The 13,166-nt window shown below is 49.1% G+C and overlaps 1 protein-coding gene across 1 annotated transcript in view; it reads right to left on the bottom strand.

Annotated features, from left to right (window-relative positions):
- The window catches only part of MICAL3 (microtubule associated monooxygenase, calponin and LIM domain containing 3), a gene marked incomplete at its 5' end in the record, with an annotated part of 60,804 nt that extends 52,312 nt beyond the window's left edge, over positions 1-8,492 (bottom strand). Inside the window, 2 exons of the mRNA XM_081249106.1 lie at positions 7,406-7,493; positions 8,220-8,492. Coding sequence (XP_081105232.1) covers positions 7,406-7,493; positions 8,220-8,492 — 361 coding nt within the window. The remainder of the gene's footprint in view (positions 1-7,405; positions 7,494-8,219) is intronic.
- Between the last annotated feature and the right edge of the window lie 4,674 nt (positions 8,493-13,166).

The raw sequence follows: 13,166 nt of genomic DNA, 5'->3' as shown, positions 1-13,166 counted from the left end.
AGTTGATTCAACATCATTATTCTCCTCCGTCTCTTCTGATCTCCCCCTTCACGTACCAGTGATGAAACCCTTTGCTCTGGAATCTACCCTCTTTGCAAAGGCACACTCCCAGCCCTGGGGTCACTGCTAAAAATCTGGGGACACATATTTCCCGGAAATAACCAAATGCACATTCACAGATGACACGGGCGTTCGTGCGTGTTTTTAGAAAGTCATCTTGGTGGAGCCGACACGCAGCTCTCTTCCCGCCACCCCATGCGGACAAGCTGAGGCTGGAGGACACGGGAGTGGAGGGGGCGGCACTGTGTGCGTCCTGTACCGACTCCACCCGGCTCTGCCTGGGTCAGTCACGGGGCCGAGCGATCCAGTCTGCAAAATGCTACCTTCCTCACAGCCTATGGTGTGATGAGATGAGGGATGCGTATACAGAAGGCGTCTGGACAGTGCCTGGCACACAGTAAGTGCTACACACTAGCTGTACCCCATTACGCGTCTTCCTGAATTGTTCTCTATGAGTTCGTGTGACATCAGCCCCAACGGCAGATTCACCAGTATAAACACTTGGGGGAGACTGACAGCCGTGAGCACACTTCAAGTTTCACTCCCTATTTTTATCTGAGGGAGACTCCAGCAGAGGCGGGGGCTCTCCCGGTTGTAAACACGACGACGGCCCCTTGGTGTGGTATTTGCAGCCGCCCGGAGCACGGCTGTCGGCTCTCAGCAGCCCCCAAGGGCAGCAAGACTCTGGCCCTTCCCGCAGGCAGCTGGCCAAGCCCCGTCGCCCCAGGGCCCAGAGCCTCCACTGGGGCTGCCTTCCCCACACCCGGATCCCTGTGTTCCTGGGCCTCCAGCAATGCTGATGCCCCACTGAAGGCAGGCAGGGAGCTGGTTTAGAGTAATTCACAGGAGATAGAACCGAGGGCAGAGCCTTCTCTTCTAGAGGAAGAACGTACTACCCCAGGTAAGTCTGCTGGTGGCAAATGGTGGGAGGGAAATTTTACAGCTGGTCTCTCCAGCCCCGTCTTTCTAGATACTGACTCAGTTCTAGCAAACAGGGGAACAAGAATAAACAGGCTATTATAACCGTATTGTGACAACATCAGCTGTTCTCCTTCAGCACCAGGTTGAGCTCAGGCGCCTGACAGACTCTTCGCCCTCAGGTCCCTAATCCCACTTTTTTTTAGGTCTCATCTCTGAGCAGCCACAAAGTGCCAGGAGGATCACACCCTCAGGAACTCACCTCCACTGATGCCCGGCTTCATTACCCTGGAAGGACACGAGAACTGAATGAAAACGTGTTTATTTAGGCCTCTGCACTGAAACAGCCCCGATTTCGTTGTGTGTTTGAGGCCCAGGTCCTTCCAGAGCCCCAACCCCCGTCTGGCAGCACAGGTCTGCAGGGGCCCCCAGTAGGGCCAAACTTTCTTGGGGAGTCAGCTGTGATGGAGGCCCAGTCACATTGGGACCCGGGGCGCAGGAACCGCAGAGAAGCAAGCAGGTGCCTGAATTGCAGGGCCCGAGCTCTTCCAGTAACCGGGGCCCCTTAACACAAAATAACCACTAAAGACCTACAATTCCAGGCAAGGACACTATGAAACAACAGTGACACAGTGGAAATAACCCTGACATTTTACAGAAGTACAGAATAGGAACTCATACTAGGGACAGTTTCATAAAATTAATGCACAGTCACGGCGAGCTGGTGAGTACAGAAATAGAGGTAAAGAACACCATAAGAGGCAACAGAAATTCTGACTCCATTTTAAGGATTTTTCTAGCAATCACTAGCATGGCCTCAGGAGCCTGTTCTTAGTAGGCAGAGCTAGGGCCCCGGACCCCCTTCTGCCGGAAGGTGTCCCCAAACTGCCCTTTGTGCCAACGCCCCTCTGTGAGTGATGGGGGCAGTCTGACCTCACCGGTGGACACCATCAAGGGCGAGGTCAGGTCTGCTTGGCTTGGGTGTAAGGGCGACTCAACCTCTCACCCACTGTCCTTCTTGGAGCAAAGCCTCGCTGCCCCCAGAGCAACTGCGGAGCGAGAGGCGTTACCCCAGCACGCACGCCTTCTCCCCGCAGGCCCTTATGACGGATCTACTTGCTGGCACTTACTGGATGCTTGGCTGGATCTGAGGTGCCAGGTAAGGCCTGGTTTCGGAGTCTTGGTGAGGTTGTAGAGCTCTGTGAAAGGGCCTGGCGTGCGGGGAGGAGTCTTCCTGAAGCTGTCTGCTGGCTATTACACCACAGCAAGGCCCGAGCAGGGGCTTGTCTTCAGTGGGTCCCTCAGGGGACAGGACGGGAACAGAAGGCAGCCCATTCTCACTGCTTCCTGCGCCCCCGTCGCACGCAGGAGCCCTCCTGGGCAGTGTCCCAGTGAGGGAAGGGCCAGGGAACCGATGAGAAAAAAAGAGAACGGGCTTCAAGTTTCAGAAAGAAACTCGACCCAAAGGGAGCTCTCCAGGGTCTTCAGCCCGAATCTTTTTTCTCCCAGCCTTCTGCAGGGCCCAGGACAGACCCGACTGACTGATTTCAGAGAAGGGGGAGGGCGGCGAGCAGGCCGGGAGAGGCGGGCGCTCTCCCTGCCGGGACCAACTCCCAACCCAGTGATGGTGCTGTGGCCGCGCAGGGACCCAAGGGGGCCGCCGGGTGGAGGGGAGGCCAGGAGGCCGCTTCACACCAGGCCTCCATCACCTAAGCACGGTGGGCGCAGACTGGCGCTGAGCGCCCCCCTCCGATGTGCCCTCTCCTGGCCCCATTCAGCACCCAAACGGCTGTGCCCCTGTAGTCAGCGGGCCGGCCGGCACCAGAGGCCCCGCTGCCAAGGTCACAGTGTGTGTGAGAAGGGGGCTCAACCCTCCAGGCTCAAGCAGCCAAGCAGAACTGGACCCCCTGCCTCTGTGTCCAGGTCACAGAAACACACAGAGCTGGGAGGACAGAGCAAGGACTGTCCCTGATGCCAGGCAAGAGCCTCAAGGCAGCGAAGAGGCGCCCAAGTGCTCCGGTCCCCACGGTACCAGCTAGTCGGAAAGAGGAGGGCACAGCCTGGGTTTAGGCGGAGGCAGGCTCCACGGAGAGCTTTTTCCTTCACCTGCTCCCGCCTCAGGGCCCTCTTGCAGGATGACGGAATGGGGGACACAGGTGGCATCTTCCTCCACGCAAGGAAGCAAAATGCCTTCCACCATGCCCCCCTCAAACAGGGGCCCTTCCACTAATGGGAACCTGTATTTTAGGTATAAACAGCTTGTTTCCCCATTTTAATACACCTACGTTCTCTCCCGAGCCCAGCCCACGAGTGAGAATCCTGAGGCACCGTGGTTTCACGCCCACTCCTGAGACCTGCCTGAGCGACCCCTCCCCACCCTCCAATCAGGAAAAAGGGGAGGAAAAGAAATACTCAGAAACCTGAAAATTGTTTGGAATTTATTCTCTTAAATAAGAATGGTGACACTTGTTAAAAAAAATTAAAAGCACAACACCTTAGTTTCACAATAACGGAAAAACAAAGTTACACAAGTAAATAAAAACAACTCACAAAGAAACACACCAAAACGCACAACAGCACAGGTTAGAGACGAAGGCAAAGGCGAGGCTTCACAGCAGGAAGGCTGGAGACGGACAGGCGCACCGTCCCTGGCACAGCTCTGGCCTCTGTACCACGCCTGGGGACCCGCCTGCTGCCTGCCCCCGCCCTCCACCCCAAGCTTAACGGATCAGGAACAGTGGGTGCAGAACCCCTTAACTCACTGGCCAGGCCTTGAAGGCCATGCTGAGGACCCTTTCAGGAGAGACGAAGGATTCCACTGCCCTACAGACACACTGGACACCAAGAGACAGGAGGGAGCGGTGCTAACAGACCCGCGCCTGGAAGTGACGCAGTCCCCTGGGGTTCCTGAGCGAGATCCCTGCTCCCCTGCTTTGTCTGAGTCACCTTTCGGGGGTGGGGAGTGTGCACTGCTCGTGTCTGGGGACACTTGCCCCCGTGGTCCCCCCTCCCCCGGGCGCCTGGCTGCTCTGCTCTCCCCAGAGCCTGACGGGAACACTAAGCCAGGTCCGTGGCATGGTCCCCAGTGTAAGCCAGAGCCAAGGGATGAGAAGCTTGGGGAAGCTTCACTAGTATTGTTAGTACCACTTAGGGCACAACATATAAACGTGTACTTGTAGATTATGAAACTAAGCCAGCGCAAACACAGGTGTGTATATGTATGTGTTCACACATCACCGTCTACTTGGACTCTTGAGGTGGGGTTGGAGAGTGAAGCTGGATTCGGAATTCTCTTTGCTTTTCTAATAGGTTTTCCAGAAATGCCTATAAGGGAAGAGGGCTTGGGAAGCAGTGGGAAGATCTCGTAACTTCCTCCTGACGGCAGGAACCCAGGATTGTACCGCGTGTGGCTATTCTAGCTGGTGTGGGAAATGCCTGCATTTCCTAATGGCTCATTCAGCATCCAAACTATGGAACCCAAGGGTGACCGTGCAAGCGTGTCTGGGGACGCGGCATGCACCAGCCACAGCGAGGCAGCCTTTTATGTTAAGATCATCTTTCCATAAGATGACAGACGATGAAGCCTTTCTCCCATCCCATGTCTGTCACCTGGACTGGAAGCAAAGCTCTTCGGTTCCCTATGATACCCCATGCCTGGTTACCCACGATGTGAGGTGTAAAGAGGATTCCTCTGGATGAAAAAAGGATCTAAAAACCTTCAACTGAGGGTCTTGTATTCAAGGGCAAAACATCCCACTGGGGGTTTTCTTTCTCTGCCTGTTGTTATCCAAATGTTTCCTCAAATCAGGGCAGGTACTATGAGGCCAGGGTAAGAAAATCTGTGCCAGGTCCACTGACCTGCAGCACTAAGTATAAGAAGCTTGGAAACAAAGCACTTACTAATTTTGAGAACAGCAAAGAGGGTTTCTACATTAAAAGCACATTACAAACAAAGATGCTAAATCAGGCAGCAGTCGCAGGCCAGGGGGCCAGAGACAGATGACGCCGGACCAGGTTCTAACTCGCGGGTTGTGTTTGTTTTTTTGGCAACAGCAGTCGTTTTGGTGTAAGAGGAGAAGAACATAAGGGAAAAGAGGGAAATGCCACAAACTAAAGGGGGGCACAGAGCAGTGCCAACCACAGCCACGGCTCCTCCAGACAACCTCCCGGGGGACGTGGATCTGGGGCGTGAACCACGCTCCACGTACTACTCGCTCTGCTCAGAGTGCAGCCCAGGGGACGTGCCCGGAACCAGCCTGACCACTGCCGTCCACAACACACTTCCTGAAGCCCCGAAACGCCTGAGTTTTTCTGAAGCTTTTCAAAAGGAAGTTCTAGTTAACCAATCAAAGCTTTAGTTTGGGATTTAAAGAAGGAAATCCTTATTAAAGGAGAAAAAGAAATCAATTTCCTGCCAACTATAACATACACCCACGATCCTGCTCCTCTTCTACGAAGGGAAAAGTGCTGGTGCTCCAGGGCATGTCCACACTCGGAGCCGCGCTCTCGGAAAGCTCGGGCCTCCAGAGGCAGGTACTCACTGGAGCCCAGTGGCCCCGGGTGCTGGCCTTGCCACTGACCACAGGGCACCTCCAACTGGGCTTCACATCTTGAACCCCTCATGCTGTGACAAGCACATCACCTTCAGAATCAAGAAGGCCCTCAGGACTTTGATTCTGTCACCACAACCCCAGCTCTCATCTTCTCTCCCTGCTTCACAGAATGGTCCCCTTCTCTATGGAACCCTTAATTCTCCACAACTGCTAAAAACCTGAAGCCCACTATGCTTTCAAAGCAGGCAGTCAGACGGCAAACTGAACTGGACAGAGTGCACAACCTTGGCTGAGGAATGGCCTGACCTCCACTGGCTTCACCCTTCTTCAGATGCCCACAAAGAGAGCCAAACGTTTTAGTTGTTTGCTGAGCACCCAGGTGGTTCTCACCTGCTCAAAGGCACACGCCCTGTCTCTACCAGTTCCCCTGTTGCAAGGGCCATCAGCACTTCTTGAAAAAGACAGATTGTAAAGGGGCTCAAGGGGTACCAAGTCATTCGTAGCTTAAACATGGCTATAAAATATTGGTCCAATCTGCAGGGCAGGTAAAAACTTGCCTAGATTTTATCAGGGCACACATAGTCGCAGAAGCTGAGTTCACCTAAGCTCCAGTCACTGCACCCGGGGGCACTGCCCAGTGTCTGTGACACCCTCCTGCCCCAGAGCAACACCACGGGGCCTGCGTTAGTTCCGGAGCACGGGCGAAGGAGCAGCTCTGCTAACCTCCCATTTGAAGGCTCAGTGGATAATCTTTCTCTTCTCCCATTTTGGAAATTCCACTACCAACTCCCTCTCCATAGTTTCTGGCCTTAGCTGATAATCTTTAGTTTTCAATATGGTGATTTCTGTGAGTTTGTAAACAGCTGCTTGAGACCTATTTGCTCTGAAGGGAAGAAACTTGTGACAGGTGAAAACAGGGCCCTGACGACTTCCTCTCCGACTGGCTACAGTGACCGTGGGCTATGACCTGTCAGGGCTGTGCAGGGCATCAGGACCACCCACGTCTGTGGAACTGTGGACACACGTCACAGGCTGGTTTGGCAGGGAGTAGGGAGAGGTGATTTTAAGGAAAAAAACCACAGTTCTTCACAAGGAGTCTGGTGCCCACGAGCCCTTCCTTCTCCTGACCTTTGAGACTAGAATAAATGTGTTTTTAGATGTGGGGTGGTGGCACTCACCTCCTGACACAGGAAGAGGTTAGTGAAAGTGGGACCAATTAGGGCCTGATCAAATGCCCCAAAATGACCAGGACAGGGCATGTCCTTCAGTGGTTACAGGTGAGGTGGGAGAGCAGTGGCAGCTCACCTAGACACCTGAGCAGGGAAGAGGACGGAGGATGTCCAGTTCAGGCGGACACACATTCAGACCTTGGGGCCTTTTCACAATTCCACGCTCTATCCAAGGAACCCACAGCGAGGGACTACAAGAAGGCCCCGCTGCCCTGGGTCATCACTTGGGTCAGTGCTAAAAGCAGCCTGTTTTGAACTTCTGTTCCCTAAACAGGGCCTGGGACAACCCCCCAAGGTATCTGATGGATGTGGGCAGGTCCCAGGACTCCAGCAATAAAAATCTGAGATTCTGAATAGACAGTACCGAAGCCTGGGTGACGCCGCTCACCAGACGGCGCCCCTACTGGCTCACGGTCGGCCAGTGAAACTCCCCTCTGATTTGTACCAGCACCTCCGACAGGCCATAGAGAAAGGGGACTCCGAATGCAAGCAGCTGGCACATGAAAAAGGAGTCCAGAGGGTTTTGGGCCACCTGATGCCCAATTGAAGAAACGTTGCTTTGGAGGTGCTGGCTCATCCCCTTGGCCTTGTCACAGAGGCCGAGAGAGTGACGCACCACCCAGCCAAACAAGGAAGTGAGGCTACCTGGAGTTCTCTCGGCAGGGATGGCACTGGTGCTGGGCTGTCCGTTGGTGTCCACAGCGGGGCCGTCCTGCAGGGGTCCCCTGGCCTCCTAGGAAAGTCCACAAGAAGAGGAAGAGTGACTGAGTGAAGCACCCACATCTCAGGAGACAACGACACCTGGCTGCCGGTCTGCTGCCCTCACCAGGAAACCCAAAGCTGCGCCAGGGCACACTTCACGCGGGAGTCGCAGGCACCTCACGTCCCTTCCCCCACAGTCTCTCTGCAGTCCGCAGAGGCCCTCCTGGAAGCATCAGTCAACTGCACGCCCACAGGGCAACACCACGGAGCGGAGAGAATACACAGCTCACTTGGAAAGACAGATGTGGGAGCTGATTACGCTTACTTTTTTTTTTTTTTTTTTTTGGTAAAAAGAAGGTTCTTAGATAAGTAATTCCCAGAATATAGAAAGTTCAATAAATTGGCTGCAGAGCATTTATTTCTAGCCAAGTCCTTTTCTGGTGTCCTCCTCTCAGGAAAGGTGAGATTTTCAAAGGCAAAAGGCTTTTTTTACACAGTAAGCAGAAGAGAAGGTCTGACACGGTCTTCCAAATCCAACTCAGGTGGTGCTGTAACATTACCTTACCGAAACCCAACATTAATTAGGCTTGAAAAGATGCTCCCTCCCCATACCGGACTGTGACCATCTCTCAGGCCCTCCCACTCACAGGAAAGGCAATGCAGTGGCCATTCAGGGCCTGCTGGCCACACCCTGCCCTGTCACCGCACTGAAACAGCACCTGCTGCCCCCCCGCCCCCTGCGGCCGATCAACATTACCTTTCCAGACAGAGGGGCCACTGCTGGTCTCTTCCTCTGTACAGGCCCAGACAGCCGGTAACAGTAGTGTGGTTTGCAGTAGAATTTACCTGCAGGCAGCAAGGGGCAGGGGAAGAGGGTGAGCAAGTCTCTGAAATTCCCAGCTTGACCCCTGGTCTTGGCACGGTCATCCGCTCGCCCCAGCACCGGCCTTCCCCAGGCCCAGGCTTCTCGTCCAGGGAGGCCAGGCCCTCCTCTCCCCTGTGCCCGGATGTGTGGAGGCCAGGGAGCCATCACCCAATCAGGGCTTGGAGCAAAGACCAAAGCCTGCACGGCAGGGCCGGCAAACAAAGTGGCAGTGTGTGCAGAACAAAGATGTGGTCACATGAAGAGCCAGAGGAGCATTTCTGGGGAAACCAAGAATGAACACAGCGGTGGTGGCCTGCAGGCTGCCGGGGGCGGGGCGGCACAGAACACGAACCCACTGGGGCCCTCCTGCTGCCCCTCTGCAAGCACCCGCGAGCCAGTGCCGGCTGGACTGCGGCTCTGACCCACAGTGGGTCAGGATCAGCACTAAAAACAACGCAAAACAAACCAAAAATCCTACAATGCACTATGACTAAAACAAAACAGAATAAAGCCTAATAAAAAGCATCAGCGTGCACTGTGGCATCCTCAGAGTCAAGGATTATTTCTCACAGCTCAGCTGTGCCCACCTGGGTTTTCTGGGTCCTAGTGTAACATGTATGTCCTATTGTGGACATGATCAAAAGTTTGAAAAACACCAACCTGGGCTCTTCCCACGATGCTGGTAGTGGGATTCAGTCACTGAGGGTTGTTTTTCCCCGACTCTTTCTTTCCCCCCACTTACAGCCAAGGCTTTTGAAAATTAAAGGATAGACCCTATTACAGAAACTGTTGAAACAGGAGTAATTCCACTCATCCTTCTCATCTGGAGAGAGTGGTTCCTTTGACAAATGAACTTTCCTATTCCCAAGTTAAAGTAACAGGACCTAACCAGAAATACAATAGAATAGATCAATGAGCCTGATTTTTTTTTGAAAAGATAAACAAAATTAACAAACCTTTATGAGACTAATTCAGAAAAAGAGAGAAGACTCAAATAAATAAAATCAGAAATGAAAGAAGACATTACAACTGATACCACAGAAACACAGAGGATCGTAAGAAACTGCTAAAAACAATTATATGCCAACAAGCTGGATAATCTAGTAGAAATGAATAAATTCCTAGAAACATACAACCTATCAAATCTGATTCTCATGAAGAAACAGAAAATCTGAACAGACCAATATTGAGTAAGGAGACTGAATCAGTAAATAAAACCCTCGCAAAACAGAAAAGCCCAGGACCAGATGGTTTCACTGGTGAATTCTACCAAACATTTAAAGAAAAATTAACAATATTTCTCAAACGCTTCCAAATAACTGAATGGGAGGGAACACTCCCAAACTCATTTTATGAGACCATCATTACCCTGATAACAAAGCCAGATAAGGACAGTACAAGAAAAGAAATTTACAGACCAATATCCCTGATGAATACAGATGTAAAAATTCTCAACAAAATATTAGCAAACCAAATTCAACAGCATATTAAAAGGATCATAGGGCTTCGCTGGTGGCGCAGTGGTTGAGAGTCCGCCTGCCAACGCAGAGGACATGGGTTCGTGCCCCGGTCCAGGAAGATCCCACATGCCGCAGAGCGGCTAGGCCCGTGAGCCATGGCCGCTGAGCCTGTGTGTCCGGAGCCTGTGCTCCACAACGGGAGAGGCCACAACAGTGAGAGGCCTGCGTACCGCAAAAAAAAAAAAAAAAAAAAAAAAGTCATACACCATTATCAAGTGGGATTTATTCCAGGAATGCAAGGATGGTTCAATAGCCTTAAGTCAATAAATGGGATTCACCACATTAACAGAAAGAGAGAAAAAAATATGATCATCTCAACAGATGCAGAAAAGCATTTGACAAAGTACAACATCCTCTCATGATAAAAATGCTCAAAAAACTTGGTATAGAAGCACCGTACCAACAAAATAAAGGCCATATATGACAAGCTCACAGCTAACATCATATTCAACAGCAGAAGGTTGAAAGCTTTTCTTCTAAGATCAGGAACAAGACAAGGATACCTACTCTCACCATTCCTATTCAATACTGGAAATCCTAGCCAGAACAATCAGGCAAGAAAAAGAAAAAAAAAAGGTTTCCAAATAGATAAGGAAGAAGTAAAACTGTCTTCGTTTGTAGATGATATGATCTCATATACAGAAAATGCTAAAGACTCCACCAAAAAAACTGTTAGAAATTTAGGAAAGTTGCAGGATACAAAACCAACATATAGAAAACAGTTGTGTTTCTATACACTAACAACAAAACATCAGAAAAAAATGAAGAAAAATATCCCATTCACAATAGCAAAAAAGTAAAATAAAATTCTTAGGAATAAACCTAACCAAGGAGATGAAAGATCTATACACTGAAAACTACAAGACTTTGATGAAAGAAACTGAAAACACAAATAAATGGAAAGATATCCAGTGTTCATGGATCAGAATATTGTTATAATGTTCACATTACCCAAAGCCATCTATAGATTCACTGTAATCTCTATTAAAATTTCAATGGCATTTTTCACAGAAACGCAAAAAACAATTGTAAAACTTGAATGGAACCACAAAGGATCCCAAATAAACTATATTACTAAGCTATAGTAATCAAAAACAGCATGGGGACTTCCCTGGTGGTGCAGTGGTTAAGATTCTGTGTTCCCAATGCAGGGGGTCTGGGTTCGATCCCTGGTCAGGGAACTAGGTCCCACATGCCACAACTTAAAAAAAAAATGTAATGAATTGGGAGATTGGGATTGACATATATACACTAATATGTATAAAATGGATAACTAATAAGAACCTGCTGTCTAAAAAAATAAATAAAATAAAATTCAAAGATTCAAAATAAAATAAAATAAAGTTATTATAGGGACTTCCCTGGTGATCCAGTGGTAAAGAGTCTGCCTTCTAATTCAGGGGACACAGGTTCGATCCCTTATCAGGGAACTAAGATCCCACAGCCGCAGGGCAACTAAGCCCGCATGCTACAATTACTGAGCCCATGTGCCCTGGAGCCTGCAGGCCACAACTAGAGAGAAGCCCACACACCACAACGAAGAGCCCACGCGCCGCAATGAAAGATCCCGCGTGCTTCAATGAAGATCCTGCATATCGCAACTAAGACCCAACGCAGCCAAAAATAAATAAAATAAATAAAAATTAAATCTTTGAAAAAAATTATTAAAAAAAAAAGGATCTCACACACCACAAAAAAGGTCCCAAACGCAGCAATGAAGATCACACGTGCCACAACTAAGACCTGGTGCAGCCAAATAAATAAGTATTAAAAAAAATATGGTACTGACATAAAAACACCAATGGAACAGAATAAAGATTTCAGATATAAACCTCTGCATATATAGTCAACTAATATTTAACAGGAGAGCCAAGCATATTTAATGGGGAGAGGATGGTCTCGTCAATAAATGGTCCTGGGAAAACAGGGTAATCACATGCAGAAGAATGACACTGGACCCCTATCTTACACTACTCACAAAAATGAACTTGAATGGATTAAAGACTTAAATGAAGACATGAAACTATAAAACTCCTAGAAGAAAACAAGGGAAAATCACCTTGACATTGGTCTCAGCAATGATCTCCTATATGTGACAGCAAAAGCACAAGCAACAAAATGAAAAAGCAACCTATGCGATAGGAGAAAATAGCTCCAAATCACATATCTGACTATGGGATAATATTCAAAATATATATGGAACTCATATAACCCAACAGCAAAGAACCTAACACTGATTAAAAAATGAGCAGGGGAACTGAAGAGACAGTTTCCCAAAACAGACATACAAATGGCCAACATATAGATGAAGAGGGGCTCAACATCACTAGTCATAAGGGAAATGCAAATCAAAACCACAAGATATCACCACATACCAGACAGAATGCCTATCGTCAAAAAGACAAGAGGTAACTAGCGTTGGAGAGGGTGTGGAGAAAAGGGAACCCTCATGCACTGTTGGTGGGAATGTAAATTGGTGCAGCCACTATGGAGGTTCCTCAAAAAATTAAAAATAGAACTACCATATGATCCAGGAATTCCATTTCTGGGTATTTAACTGAAGAAAACAAAAACACTAATTATAATGAAAGATATATGCACCCCCATGTTCACAGCAGCATTATTTACAATGGCCAAGATACAAGAACAACCCAAGTTTCCATCCACGGATGGATATATATATATATATATATATATATATATATATATATATATATATATATACACACACACATACACGTATGTATACACAATGGAATATTATTCAGCCATGAACAAGGAGGAAATCCTGCTATATGACAACCTGGAGGGACCTTCAGGGCATTGTGTTAAGTGAAATAAGTCAGGCAGAGAAAGACAAATACTGTATATCACCTACATGTGGAATCTAAAAAAGACAAACTCAGAGAAACAGAGAGTAGAATAGTGGCCAGTAGGGGTGGGGGGAGGGGAAATGAGGAGATACTGGCCAAGGAGTAGGGACTTCCAGTTATAAGATTAACAAGTTTGGGGACCTAACGCACAGCATGGTGATCAAAGCAAATAATACTGTGTCATATACCTGAATGTTGCTTAAAGAGTGGGTCTTAAATGTTCTCCCCACAGAAAAGAGTTAGTAACTATGTGATGGCACGGAGGTGGTTAACACTGCGGTTTTAGCCTAGGTTACACTGTGGTGGTAATAACTTTACACATAAATGTGTCACATCAACGGGCAGTACACATAAACCCATGTGTCGATTATATCTCAAGAAAAAGCCGAGGAGATAAATGAATGGCATTCTTCCTCCCTTCTCCTGGTGGTCTGCTTACATCTCTC

This window comes from Mesoplodon bidens (assembly GCF_964165515.1).
Source record: "Mesoplodon bidens genome assembly, chromosome: 11".
Lineage (NCBI taxonomy): Eukaryota > Metazoa > Chordata > Mammalia > Artiodactyla > Ziphiidae > Mesoplodon > Mesoplodon bidens.
The sequence above is the reverse complement of the archived record's forward strand: the minus strand, read 5'-3'. Positions and strand labels throughout refer to the sequence as shown.